At 43.5% G+C, this 14,552-nt stretch overlaps 1 protein-coding gene across 2 annotated transcripts; it reads right to left on the minus strand.

Moving 5' to 3' along the window:
* Positions 1–1,939: 1,939 nt before the first annotated feature.
* Positions 1,940–8,492, minus strand: LOC129816365 (glutaminase kidney isoform, mitochondrial-like). 2 transcript variants are annotated; one of them, XM_055870775.1, is made up of 5 exons: positions 8,374–8,492; positions 3,525–3,591; positions 3,193–3,269; positions 2,900–2,963; positions 1,940–2,628 (listed from the first exon to the last, which is right to left on the minus strand). In XM_055870775.1, exons 1-5 carry the CDS (start codon positions 8,483–8,485, stop codon positions 2,478–2,480), a joined length of 471 nt encoding a protein of 156 aa, XP_055726750.1. In that variant the 5' UTR covers positions 8,486–8,492; the 3' UTR covers positions 1,940–2,477. The 2 variants fall into 2 exon arrangements, with proteins under 2 accessions (XP_055726750.1, XP_055726749.1); XM_055870774.1 differs by having other exon boundaries at positions 3,193–3,317.
* Between the last annotated feature and the right edge of the window lie 6,060 nt (positions 8,493–14,552).

Consider the following 14,552-nt stretch of genomic DNA (forward strand, 5'->3'; position numbering starts at 1 on the left):
TCTTCAACCTCAGGAGGCTGGAGAAATTTGGCTTGTCACCAAAAACGGTCACAAATTTTTACAGATGCACAATCGAGAGCATCCTTTCAGGCTGTATCACCGCCTGGTACAGCAACTGCACAACGCATCACCGGGGGAAAACTACCTGCCCTCCAGGACACTTACACCACCCGATGTCACAGGAAGGCAAAAAAGATCATCAAGGACAACAACCACCCGAGCCACTGCCTGTTCACCCTGCTATCATCCAGAAGGCGAGGTCAGTACAAGTGCATCAAAGCTGGGACCGAGAGACTGAAAAACAGCTTCTATCTCAAGGCCATGACTGTTAAACAGCCATCACTAACATTGAGTGGCTGCTGCCCACATACTGACTCAATCTCTAGCCACTTTAATAATTAAAAATTGGATGTAATAAGTCACTAGTCACTTTAAACAATGCCACTGTATATAATGTTTACATACCCTACTTTACTCATTATCATATGGATATACTGTACTCTATACCATCTACTGCATCTTGCCTATGCTGTTTGGCCATCGCTCATCCATATATTTATATGTACATATTCTTATTCATTCCTTTACACTTGTGTGTACATGGCAGTTGTTGTGAAATTGTTAGATTACTTGTTAGATATTACTGCACGGTCGGAACTAGAAGCACAAGCATTTCGCTACACTCGCATTAACATCTGCTAAACGTGTGTATGTGATTTGATTTGATTGAATGTTTTCCCCATAAAACCTACCACTGCTTTGAGTTCTAATTTCATCAGTATTGGTTTATGCTGTGTTAAAATGTGTGTTTAAGCAATAAACAAATTAAAAAAGAAAAACTCTGGTTGTAAACTGACTGCAGTAGCTATGTTTTTGGTATCGCTCATGTCATACTGCGTGTCATTCTTCAACTGTCTGGATTTTACATTCATATTGGACCTCCACAAAACTGACACACTAAATCAACAAACTGTTTTTGTACATATTCAAGTAGCGATTCATAACATACAAATACAATCAGTACATGGGTTTCCATTCATTTCTTAAACTGATTGGAAATGAAATGGAATTCAACTATGCTATAATCCCACTGAATCATGAATAACCCTCATTCAGATGATTTTATATGGTCCTTTACTCACACCAGCTCCGTGGGAATATTGGATCCTGGCTAAAGGCACAAGTTCATTCAAAAAGTGTGAGACATCTAGGATGAGTTTTTGACAATATTAATAATGTCACCTGCCATATGTTTATGCACATGTCCAACTGGTTTCCTCCTATTTTCAGACTACTGATGCCAGACTAGTGTTTATCATGTGGCCACAGATACTCCCCTATTCTGTCAGTGGTTCCAGATCTACAACAGACAACTGTGTGCACATAGCAGACAGTATTGACCAATAGAGAAGTAAAATTCCATTGTTATGAGAAAATCGTAATACAAAAAAAGAACACTAGACCAAAAATATACACTTTTTTTTTTAAGTGTCTTGTGCCTACCCAAACAAAGTACAATAAATGAAATTGAAATGAAAGCTAAATGGCATATGCAGTAGGGTTGATAAAGGTCAAGATAAGTTTGACTGGGACTAGTGGAAGCGTAGGATGTTTGGTAACACTTGGCATCCTAAACTTGTTTACATGTGACAAAGTAGGCTACAGGACCATATAGTGCTTCTACCCAAGTGGTGGCCCATCATGTCTTTAGGAGCTACAGTCTGTTTCATTTTTTCCAACCAGGCATTAACCAAGACAAATAGCTAGAATGTTATGGAGTGATATTAGTGCCAACATAAACTATATTTCAGATTCAACATCATATCGCTCCATAGACTCTAGTGCGCCTGGTTTGGCCAAAGATTACTACACATTGTGGCCCTTCAGGAAAAATACCAAACTGCTAAACTACTACATTGAATTATATTAAGTATTGGTACTTGATATCATGAAATATATTTACTTTATACAGTACATAAATATACAATGTACATGTAGCAGCATATGTATAATAATATCACTTTATATTGCACACCAATGTCACAAAGATTCAATCAGATTCTGCACTTCGATTTGGGACTCACTCTCACCACACACACACACACACACACACACACACACACACACACACACACACACACACACACACACACACACACACACACACACACACACACACACACACACACACACTTGGTGAGGGAAAGACTAGAGGACGAAAGAGGAAAGATACAGCAAAAATAAGCAACACCGTCACCAAATCACACAACAAAAGGTCAAGCAAAACACTTACAGTAAAACAAAAGAGTATAAAAAATGTCAAACACATTTAATCAAACACACAGTTCAGAAATAAAGTCATCATACAAAGTCGACAAAAGTCACTCCATAAAGTGTTTATCCCACCAAAGAAACAGCAGTCTAATAGAGAGGATACAAAAGCAGCGTGGCGCCATCAACTGGCTTGGATGTCTACACTACAGCAGGCCGCCCAGGTTGTTCTCTGCTGTCTCGTTGTCCTTCTTGGGGGCCTCTTGTGGGTTGTACTTGTTTTGATAGTCCTGGAGGATGGTGACCATGTCGTGATGGACAAAATGCAAGACCTCTTCCATTGGGGTCTTATCCCACCTACCGGAAAGATAATGAGCAGTGTGACTGACTGGGGTTGGACTGGCCTACAAAGGTATTCGTTTTGGGAACTAACACGACTCTTCAGGTGTGAAAATGCTATAGGGTACAGTTCAAATAAATCCCTCATGGTTGACCATAAGTGTTATTTTGAGTGGGAGTACATTGTAGACTGTCACACAAGTATATGATACAGTCTCTCATCCACCCACACCTACCTACCCACCCAAAACACACACACAGATAAGACAGACAGACAAAGTGGTCATACCTATCAATGGGAACAGGGTTCACTTTGCACGCCTCCAAGAGGAAGCGCACCACCTCTGCATGTCCTGAAAGCAGAGCAGATGACAGGGTTATTTAAGAAACAAACACACACTCCTACACACTTTCTCTCTCACACACTGCAGCAAAGACGTCGAACACTACACAGTGCAGTTACCGAGGGACAACAAATTAACCCTACGACACAGAGGGGGTCTGCCAAACACTCCCAGAGGACCCTGACACACACACAATCTGTCCCTGTGTGTGACAGGAAAAGGAGGCTGTGAGAAGTACCTTCTGCTGCAGCCACATGTAAAGCCGTCCTGGAGTCATAGTCCCTCTGCTCCATGTCCATGGAGGACAGAGCAAATCTGCAGACAGACAGAAACAGGTCAGCAGTGTCACGAGATGGACGATAACTGCCAAAGAAAGAACACGGAAGTAAGTCAGAGATGCAAAAGATGATTTATCACTATGAAGATCTAATCATTCCATTGTCATGAAATTAACATGATAAAAATATATATATAATTTGCATATCATGGACAGCAGGACTTTAGTGCCGTTGTAAACACTGAGGGACAGTCATTATGTTTGGTGTTTCTGGGAATTTGAGAGTTGCATACTTGACCTCCTTAGTGCTGAGACGTTTCCGGTGTAGGCGGCAAACAGGAGGTTGATGACAGACTTGACCTGGAGCGAAAAAAAGAAAGCAGTTTGTGGAACCAGGCAACACACACAGGCAGCCAGGGGGTGTGTGGGGGACATGTGCCAGCTAAAGGAGAAGCAGAGTCAAACCCATCAAATCAGGACTTCTGGATACCAATAAACTCCTAACAAAACCCCAAGGCAATGGCAGTACTACTTAAATTATGTGAATCTGAAAATTATACGGCAGATTGAGGGATTTCTCGTTTACTGTAATAACCTGAAGTAAAATACTATAGCGAGCCACACATGAAGTCAGCAATAACTAGGAAACTAAATGAGAAAAAGTAAGAAAACTATAGTAAAAAAAATATTGGCATCACTAAGTAGAGCTGAAAGGAATAATGCTAAGAATACAGTTGTAGTGCATTGTAAGACTTGCCAGAAGTTCTTATTACCCCTTTATAATGTCTAAGCAGGGGATATTGCCAGCTTCCTTAGCCAATGTTTTCTATTTTAAAGTGCACCCAGTCATGTTTGAGGAGCTACCAGTATCGATTACAGACCAAATACTATGGTTGGATTCTGGCAGTGGGTTTTTAAAGAGTTGATTGGAGAAGTACAGGTAGAGATGAACATATTGGGTGTAACACTATGGCACTAGCATAGAAATAGAGTGATGGATTACAATTTGAGCTTATTCTCTTTTGGTCCGTTCACAATACACTTACTTGAAGTTCCCATGCTTTAACAGACTACGTGTGCGTTTTATGGGAGGGAAAGCAGTCTAAATTGAGGGCCTTCCTGTATGGCAAAGTTATTGGTCTGCAGTAACCTTCTCTAATCTAATCTGACAATTAACCACTAGGGGGCGCTGAAACATTACTGAAGGGATAGTGACATTGCCTTGAGTAAATTCTCTGTTTTTCCAATTGGGTGTTGGTGGTGGTATTGTGGGTGGAGCTCAAAAGCTTCAAAGACATTGTTATGTGAACCTCTGTTTGGACCGGAATTAGATGCTTTATATATCAACTGTACTGGAGCTAATGAAAATAGTGAATTAATAACAAAAACAGTAAACAGTGCTGGGGAATCAAAAGCATAAAACCCGTGCTTCACATTCACAACAAACGAGTAAAAACGAATCAATGAATACATTTCTCAATTAATGACAATATGGAGTTATTACCAGTTGAGAAATGTTTTACTTGGGGAAGAACAGTTGTGCAGTATAACATATCTGATGCATTTTGATGAGGCTGCACAATGCTTTCCAATGCAGAGACACAACTGCCCAGAATAGAATATAAAGGAGCTCCACATCACAGTAGAACACACATCAGAACAGAATGAAGCAGGGCAAAACTCAGCATAGACCTAAGTTGCATAGAGCAGAACTGAACACAGTAGAATAGAGTAGAGCACAGGCATTTAGCAGATCAGTTGCACACAACTCGGGAGCAGAACAGAACTAGCTAGATCAGAAAATAACATATACGAAATGAGATAGCAGTAGAGCAGAGAGGTCCGGGAGGACCACATGAAACACTCACCTACAGCTCTTAACCATCACTGGGCTGCATTCAGCAGGGCACAACATTGTGAAACGTTCAGGTAGGAATATATTGTGTAGAACAAATATGCCACTCTGACATGTAGAATAAGAAATCATGTCAGCTCTGTTCCTACAGAAAATGGCTCTGCTCTATATACCAATGTTGTCATGGTGTCTTTAAATAATCTTTCCACGTCTGTGATCAAATTAACACAGTGGTGTTGTGCTCACATCTTCACGTCTAGATACATGTTGGTGCAAGACGAGGGGATGTTGTATAATTTACCAGTCAGATTTGGATCGAACCGTCCTGGATGAAACAGCACTGAGTAATACTGCAGTGAATCTCACACCCAATTCCATCTCTGAGATTTTTGCTGTGGATTAAGCCCCCACTGTGTGTCTCTTTTCTGCTATCTCCTGAATCCTCACCCCCAATCCCCATCTAAAAAAAGACTTCAAATTAAGGAGAGAGACAGAGAAAAGGTAGTGACTGAGAGAGGTAGTGACTGCTTCTCAAAGAGAGTGAGAGTCCTCATGGTATGGTACAGCCTAAGTGCAGAGAAACTGAAGCAAAACAAAAAGGGAGCAACCTTTATCAACCCACAGACACACAGTCATAAACATACATGGGCTATGTAGGCTAGTTAGGATAAAACACATGCAAACCCACCCAATGTGGGGCTGAGAATATCTGAAACACTTTGTTCACACGGGGTCAGGGAGTTCAAAACAAATAACATTTTATTGGTCACAAACACATGGTTAGCACATGTTATTGTGAGTGTAGCGAAATGCTTGTGCTTCTAGTTCCGACAGTGCAGCAATATCTAACATGGAATCTAACAGTTCCACAACAACTACCTAATACACACAAATCTAAGTAAAGGAACGGAATAAGAATATATACATATAAATAAATGGATGAGCAATGATAGAGCAGCATAGGCAAGATGCAATAGATGGTATAAAATACAGTATCTACATATGAGATGAGTAATGCAAGATATATAAACACTATTAAAGTGGCTAGTGATCCATTTATTAAAGTGGCCAATGATTTCAAGTCTGTATGTAGGCAGCAGCAACTCTCTGTGTTAGTGATGGCTGTTTAACAGTCTGATGGCCTTGAGATAGCGGTTTTTCATTCTCTCGGTCCCAGCTTTGATGCACCTGTACTGACCACTGACGTTTGGAAGGTAGCGGGGTGAACAGGCAGTGGCTCGGGTGGTTGTTGTCTTTGATTATCTTTTTGGCCTTCCTGTGACATCGGGTGGTGTAGGTGTCCTGGAGGGCAGGTAATATTGCCCCCGGGGATGCGTTGTGCTGACCGTACCACCCTCTGTAGAGCCTTGCGGTTGTAGGGCGGTGCAGTTGCCTTACCAGGCGGTGATGCAGCCCAACAGGATGCTCTCAATTATGCATCAGTAAAAGTTTGTGAGGGTTTTAGGTGACAAGCCACATTTATTCAGCCTCCTGAGATTGAAGAGGCGCAACTTCACCACACTGTTTGGTTGGAACATTTCAGTTTGTCCATGATGTGTAGGCCGAGGAACTTAATTAACACTTTACACCTTCTCCACTGCTGTCCCGTCGATGTGGATAGGGGGGATGCACCCTCTGAAGTTTCCTGAAGTCCACAATCATCTCCTCTGTTTTGTTGACGTTGAAAGAGAGGTTTTTTGCTGACACCACACTCCGAGTGCCCTCACATCCTCCCTGTAGTCTCGTCATTGTTGGTAATCAAGCCTACTATTGTTGATGTACATCAAGGAACACACTTGCCAACAAAGAAAGCACACTTGACTTCACTCAACTCACCAAATAAAAAAAGGTTAAAAACAATGCTGCAAGACCGGAGAACAAACTTTTTTTACACCGTTTTTCTCCCCAATTTCGTGGTATCCAATTGGTAGTTACAGTCTTGTCTCATCGCTGCAACTCCCGAACGGACTCGGGAGAGGCAAAGGTCAAGAGCCGTGCATCCTCCAAAACACAACCCAATCAAGCCGCACTGCTTCTTGACACAATGCCCACTTAACACGGAAGCCAGCCGCACCAATTTGTCAGAGGAAACACTGCGAACCTGGCGACTGTGTCAGCATGCACTGCACCCGGACTGCCACAGGAGTCGCTAGTGCGCGATGGGACAAGGTCATCCCTGCAGGCCAAACCCTCCCCTAACCTGGACGACGCTGGGCCAATTGTGTGCCATGGGTCTCCCGGTCGCGGCCGGCTGCGACAGAGCCTGGACTCGAACCAAGAATCTCTAGTGGCACAGCTAGCACTGCGATGCAGTGCCTTAGACCACTGCGCCAGAGGCCGGAGCACAAGCATACAGACACAGGTCAAACACAATGCATTCTGGGGGTCTCTTCTGATTAGTTACATTTACTCCGATCTCAGGGGTGAAAGGGTGCACTGCATCCCACACAAGACCCCTCCCATATCACTCACCCCCTCACCTCTCTGTTACCAGCTCAGGTTGAACTGTGACCTGAAGGGTCAAGCCTAGTCACAGAAACGTTTTCAAACGTTTTTATGGCACAGAAATGACACGGTATTTACTTGGAAATTATATGGTAAAATGGTAATTACATAATAATAACCAACAAGTTTACTTTAAATTACTGATTGTTACAAATTGTTTAGGATTTATTCAAACTGGTAGCTATCGTTTTAGTACCAACCAGATACGTAGTTACCAATTGTGTTGAAAGTAGGTAACAGAAAGGACCTATTGATACCACATAATGTCCTAGTAAATGAATACCAGGTGAATACCAGTGCAAACAATATCGTAACATAAAGTGCCATCACAAAATCTTCTGTTAGCCAAGAAAACTAAGAAAGGCTGAACAACTTAGTTTCAGTTGAGTTAAACATTTTCAACTCTGAGCGGTTGTTTTGGACCCGGTACCGAGTACGGCGAGTTTGGGGAGGAGCTACAGCCCTCGTCTTTAAAAAAATATATAACTCAAATCTTACTGCTGGCAATGTCATAAGAATCTCCCACCCCCACCACCTACCCCCATAAAGGTCCAAAATCATGCGCTATGGTCATATTCAAAGAGTTTGCAATGTAGGTCAAGTCTCAAAGTGCAGACATTTAGTATGCAAGGAAAGGGTACACCCTGATGGTCATTGTAAAGCAATGCATTTCCTTCTCCATCCACATTACCTTGTATGCCTCCTTCACATGCACCGTTGATCTATTTCACTTGTTTACAATAGGAAAATTGAACAGGGAAATAAGTTTGAAGTTTCCTCACCTGTCTGTGTCTTATTTCGAAAAAGGTTGTGGCTGTGAATACAGAGTTTTCTCACTCGCCCCTCCAGAAACATCTTTCTCAATGCTAAGGATCCGGATCTTGTTCTGCGCATGTGTTATTTTATGCACACTACGTAGCTGCTACTAACACTCCCCCTCCCTTTATGTTTCTCTCTACTCACCCTCTTCTGAACCATGATCTCTGACTCATATTTCTGAACAGCTGAAATAAACATTTTAACGAACATTCACAAAAGATTTATTGAAGGCTATACAACCTTCTCTATCTGTTGTAACGGATATTGCAGTTGCACACGCAGGACGCAGTCCCTACACATTGCAAAAACCATCAGCGTTTTGTGTGATGATATAGGCTCATCTTTATAGTTGCTGCCATATCGTAGCCACTTGCCAGAGCTCCTGAAAATAAGAATGTAACTCCCCACTTCCGAGTTTTGCATTGAGGGAAAAATCTCCCCTTAAGGATCCACCCCTTTTTTTAAATTTTTGCCTAAAATGACATACCCAAATCGAACTGCCTGTAGCTCAGGCCCTGAAGCAAGTATATGCATATTATTGGTACCATTTGAAAGGAAACACTTTGAAGTTTGTGGAAATGTGAAAGCAATGTAGGAGAATGTAGCACAATAGATCTGGTAAAAGATAATCCAAAAAAGAAAAAAAAACAACGTTCTTTTGGATTTTTTTTGTACCATCATCTTTGAAATGCAAGAGAAAGGCCATAATGTATTATTCCACCCGAGGTGCAATTTAGAGTTTTCCCACTAGATGGCAGAAGTGCATGTGCAACGTTTTAGACTGATCCAAGGAACCATTGAATTTCTGCAAAAAAAATTGTATCAAGACTGCCCAAATGTGCCTAATTTGTTTATTAATAACTTTTCAAGTTCAAAATTGTGCACTCTCCCCAAACAATAGCATTGTATTATTTCACTGTAAGAGCTACTGTAAATTGGACAGTGAAATTATATTAACAAGAATTTAAGCTTTCTGCCAATATCAGATATGTCTATGTCCTTGGAAATGTTCCTGTTACTTACAACCTCATGCTAATCGCATTAGCCTACATTAGCTCAACCGTCCGTGGAAGGAACACTGATCCCGAAATGAATCACACACAGGCCCTGCTAACTGCTATTTAGCTTCTCAATGATCACACAAGTACTGCACGAGTAGGCTACCTAGTGGTTCCACCTCTGGGCAGCCAAACGTTCTAGGCAGCCCGAGCATGTGTAGCTGGACTGGTAACCAGAGTCTGACTGGGCAAGTTTGTTCTGCGTCGCCCGGCACTCTATTTGAGATGATAATCTTCGTAGTTATGGTGCCATATCGTAGTGAGAGTTGCTGAAAAAAGAACTAAACAATTTTTGCAATGATAATGAGACAATAATCACGATTTTGACTGCCTGTTTGTGTCTTGCTTGTGTTTTATATGCTTTCCTAAATATACTATTACAACAGACAACAAAGTATTCTATGTACAACATGATAGCTGCATTTAGCCTAAACATACCTTCTTAATAAATAGAGCATGAAATCGAGCTGAAGCTACCTAGGCAGAGTGGGCAGCTACAGCTACATTTAAAAAAATCCTGTACAGAAGAAGAAATCTCTATTAATAGCCACGAACCACAGCCACTCCGTGAAAAACAAATAAATCACAGCAAATTTTTAGGGCCTTCCTCTGACATCACTTGATATAGAGGTCATGGATGGCAAGGAGCTCGGCCTCAGTGATGTACAGGGCTGCACACACTATCGTCTGTAGAACCTTGCGGTCGGATGCCAAGCAGTTGCCATACCAAGCGGTGATGCAGACAGTCAAGATGCTCTCAATGGTGCAGCAGTAGAACTTTTTGAGGATCTGAGAGCCCATGCTAAATATTTTCAGCATCCTGAGGGGGAAGAGGCGTTGTCATGCTCTCTTCACAACTGTGATGTGGACACCAAGGTGATGTGGACACCAATGAACTTGAAGCTCTGGACCCGCTTCACTATAGCCCCGTCGATGTGAACGGAGGTGTGCCCGGCTCTCCATTTCCTGTAGTCCACAATCAGCTCCTTTGTCTTGCTGACATTGAGGGAGAGGTTGTTGCTCTGGCATCACACTGCCAGGTCTCTGACTTCCTCCATATAGGCTGTCTCATTGTCGTCAGTGATCAGGCCCTACCACAGTCGTGTCATTGGCAAACTTAATGATGGTGTTGGAGCCGCAGGTGAACATGGAGTACAGGAAGGGACTAAGCAGGCACCCCAGAGGGGTCCCTGTGTTGCGGGTCAGCATGGCAGATATGATGTTGCCTACCCTCACCACCTGGGACGGCCCGTCAGAAAGTCCAGGATCCAGTTATTAATTGTTGCCTACCCTGACCACCTGGGGGCGGCCCGTTAGGAAGTTACAGGATCCAGACGCAACGGGTTTCAAGTGGCCAAGAGAACTCATGTGATCTCCTACTGCTAACTAGTAGACGAACTGGGAATCAGACAGGGGATATATTTACATCAATGGATAGGTAGAGACTTCAGCTTTCTTCTCATGTGTATATCCTGTAAAACGAGAAACGTTGCACAAGCTCCGTGCTTTTAAAATGGCTATGTTGCTATGGAAATGTGCACATGTTTAGAGCGAGTAATTGGTTACATATTTTATGTCGAATCTAGACTTTCAAATCTCTTATTTCCCAACAACTGACAATTGGGACCTCCCCCGTATCTCAGGCTCTGTAATAGTCACATTGTTTCTGACGCTTATCAGAATCCCACAGTTCTTAGCTTTCTAACAGTACTTAACTGTTGTTCTGCCCCTGAGCAAGGGAGTTAAAACCTCTACCGAGTACCTAACCCGGATTCGGGAGCACCCCCCACCCCCCCCCACACTGATTAGCATCGTTAGCATAGCGTCACAATTAAATAGTAGCATCTAAATATCATTAAATCACAAGTCCAAGACACCCAATGAAAGACACAGATCTTGTGAATAAAGCCACCATTTCAGATTTTTTAAATGTTTTACAGGGAAGACACAATATGTAAATCTATTAGCTAAACACGTTAGCAAAAGACACCATTTTTTTACTCCAACAGTTTTTTCCTGCGTCAGTAGCTATCACTAATTCGACTAAATGAAAATATATATAGCCACTAACCAACAAACAAATTCATAAGATGACAGTCTGATAACGTATTTATGGTATAGCATAGTTTGTTTTTTTTAAATGTGCATTTTTCAGGTATAAATCACAGTTCTACATTGCAGCTGCAATCTGATATAGTGCTGATGCAGCCAGAACAATTACAGAGACCAACGTCATATAACTAATTACTTGTCTTAAAACATTTCAGAAAAAATACACAGCGTACAGATATTGAAAGCCCAACATCTGGTGAATCCAAACAATATTTCAGATTTATTAAATGTTTTATAGCGAAAACAAAATGTAGCGCTAAATTAGCATAGCCACGCCAGCCAGAACCAGCTGGGCGCGCCCGACCAGTTCACATGCACGACAGATATATGAAATAACATCGTAAATTGGGTCTTACTATTGCTGATCTTTCATCAGAATGTTGATAAAGGTGTCCTTAGTCCTGATGAGTCGTTCAATCCATTCACAATGGCAACTTTCCCTCTTCTTTTAGCATAGGTACTGGTCGACTAGCACGGTTCTGTCCAAAGTTAAAAAACTCACAGAACGGAACACGGCAAAACTCCCGAAAAAATTCAAATAATCTGATTAAACTATATTGAAAAAACATACATTAAGATGATATGGTCACATGTATCAAACAAACTTCGAGACGGAGATAGTTTTCATCCGTAACGGCAGCATAACAAAAGACAATTGCACCTCTAAAACGCGCGTTTCAGAGAACCGGAAGTTGTCGGTCACGCTAAAGAAATAGGTCTTATTTCACGTCAGTACAAGATAAACAAAAAATTTCTCCTCTGACGTCTTCCTGACACCCAGAGGAAGACGAATGAAGTGTGTTTCGGGTCATAGGTGGCGTGACCATATATAGGCAGAGCGTTGAAGCGAGCATACACATCTTGCAATCTTCTTCTTGCTCAGGGAAAGTGCTGTCAAATGACTTATGTTTCACTCAGAGACAAAATTGAAACGGTTTTAGAAACCATAGCTTGTTTTCTATCCAATGGTATTAATTATATGCATATAGTAACAGCAATAATTGAATAAGAGGCAGTTTAATCTGTAGAGGAAATTATGCTAATGCGAAAACAGCACCCCCTGTATTCTCAAGAAGTTTTTAACCCACTGTTCCCCGGGCGCCGATGACGTGAATGTCCATTAAGGCAGACCCCGCACATCTCTGATTCAGAGGAGTTGGGTTAAATGCGTAAGACACATTTTAGTTGAATGCATGCAGTTGTACAACTGACTAGGTATCCCTCTTTCCCTTTCGCTAAGCGTGTTTCTGTAAGGACCGAAATGTACTTTATGAGGGTAGTATACAATATAATGCGTTGTTTATAAAATGCCACCAGAGGGAGTCAGAGTTGAACAGGTTAAGAACAGCTATGGCTACAGACAAACAGTTATTCGTTGGTAATAGTACTTTAAGGAATGAGCAGCAAGGCAGCATGATTTCAACAACTATGTCATTGCAAAACAATTCTAACCAGGCCTCTACACAAATAGTAGTATTGCTTTCCCCCCCCAAAACACAAAGTTCTACAAAACAAATACCCAGTGTTTTAATCCAAACCATGAAACAGTGTTTTACTATGAGGAGTGTAACGATTATCTAGTTCCTCCTCCTCCTCAGACGAGGAGAGGAGAGAGGGATCGGAAGACCAATTTGCAGCGAGGTATGATGACATAATGAATTTTCTTTACAAGACGAAACTAAACACACGAAGAACACTTGATAATTAACAAAACAACAAACGAACGTAGATTGACCTAAAACATGTGAACTTACATATAACGAAGAACGCACAAACAGGTACACGACTACAAACCAACGATACAGTCCCGTGTGATAACATAATACGGACACAGGAGACAACTACCCACACCAAACAATGTGAAACAACCTCCCTATGTATGTCTCTCAATCAGAGGAAAACGAAAACACCTGCCTCTGATTGAGAGCCATACAAGGTCAATTAACCCTGACACTTAACAAGGAACAAACACAGAGAATGCACACCCAGCTCACGTCCTGACCAACAAAACAAAGCTATACAAAAGGAAAACAAGGTCAGGAACGTGACATTACCCCCCCCCCCAAGATGCGGACTCTGGCCGCAAAACTCAACCTCAAGGGGAGGGTTTGGGTGGGCATCTGTCCACGGTGGCGGCTCCGGCTCTGGACGCTGTCCCCACACCACCATAGTCACTCCCCGCTTCCGTAACCCCCTCCCAATGACCACCCTCCAACTAAACCCACCTAAATTAAGGGGCAGCACCGGGATAAGGGGCAGCACCGGGATAAGGGGCAGCAGCTCTGGGCTGAGTGACGGCAGCTCCGGGCTGAGGGACGGCAGCTCCGGGCTGAGGGACGGCAGCTCCGGGCTGAGGGACGGCAGCTCCGGGCTGAGGGACGGCAGCTCCGGGCTGAGGGACTCTGGCAGGTCCGGGCTGAGGGACTCTGGCAGGTCCGGGCTGAGGGACTCTGGCAGGTCCGGGCTGAGGGACTCTGGCAGGTCCGGGCTGAGGGACTCTGGCAGGTCCGGGCTGAGGGACTCTGGCAGGTCCGGGCTGAGGGACTCTGGCAGGTCCGGGCTGAGGGACTCTGGCAGGTCCGGGCTGAGGGACTCTGGCAGGTCCGGGCTGAGGGACTCTGGCAGGTCCTGGCTGGACGGCTCTGGCTGGTCATGGCTGGACGGCTCTGGCTGGTCCTGGCTGGACGGCTCTGGCTGGTCCTGGCTGGACGGCTCTGGCTGGTCCTGGCTGGACGGCTCTGGCAGGTCCTGGCTGGACGGCTCTGGCTGGTCATGGCTGGCTGACGGCTCTGGCTGGTCATGGCTAGACGGCTCTGGCTGGTCATGGCTGGACGGCTCTGGCTGGTCATGGCTGGACGGCTCTGGCTGGTCCTGGCTGGACGTCTCTGGCAGGTCCTGGCTGGACGGCTCTGGCTGGTCCTGGCTGGACGGCTCTGGCTGGTCCTGGCTGGATGGCTCTGGACAGACGGGCA

Source organism: Salvelinus fontinalis, chromosome 19, assembly GCF_029448725.1.
Source record: "Salvelinus fontinalis isolate EN_2023a chromosome 19, ASM2944872v1, whole genome shotgun sequence".
Taxonomy (NCBI): domain Eukaryota; kingdom Metazoa; phylum Chordata; class Actinopteri; order Salmoniformes; family Salmonidae; genus Salvelinus; species Salvelinus fontinalis.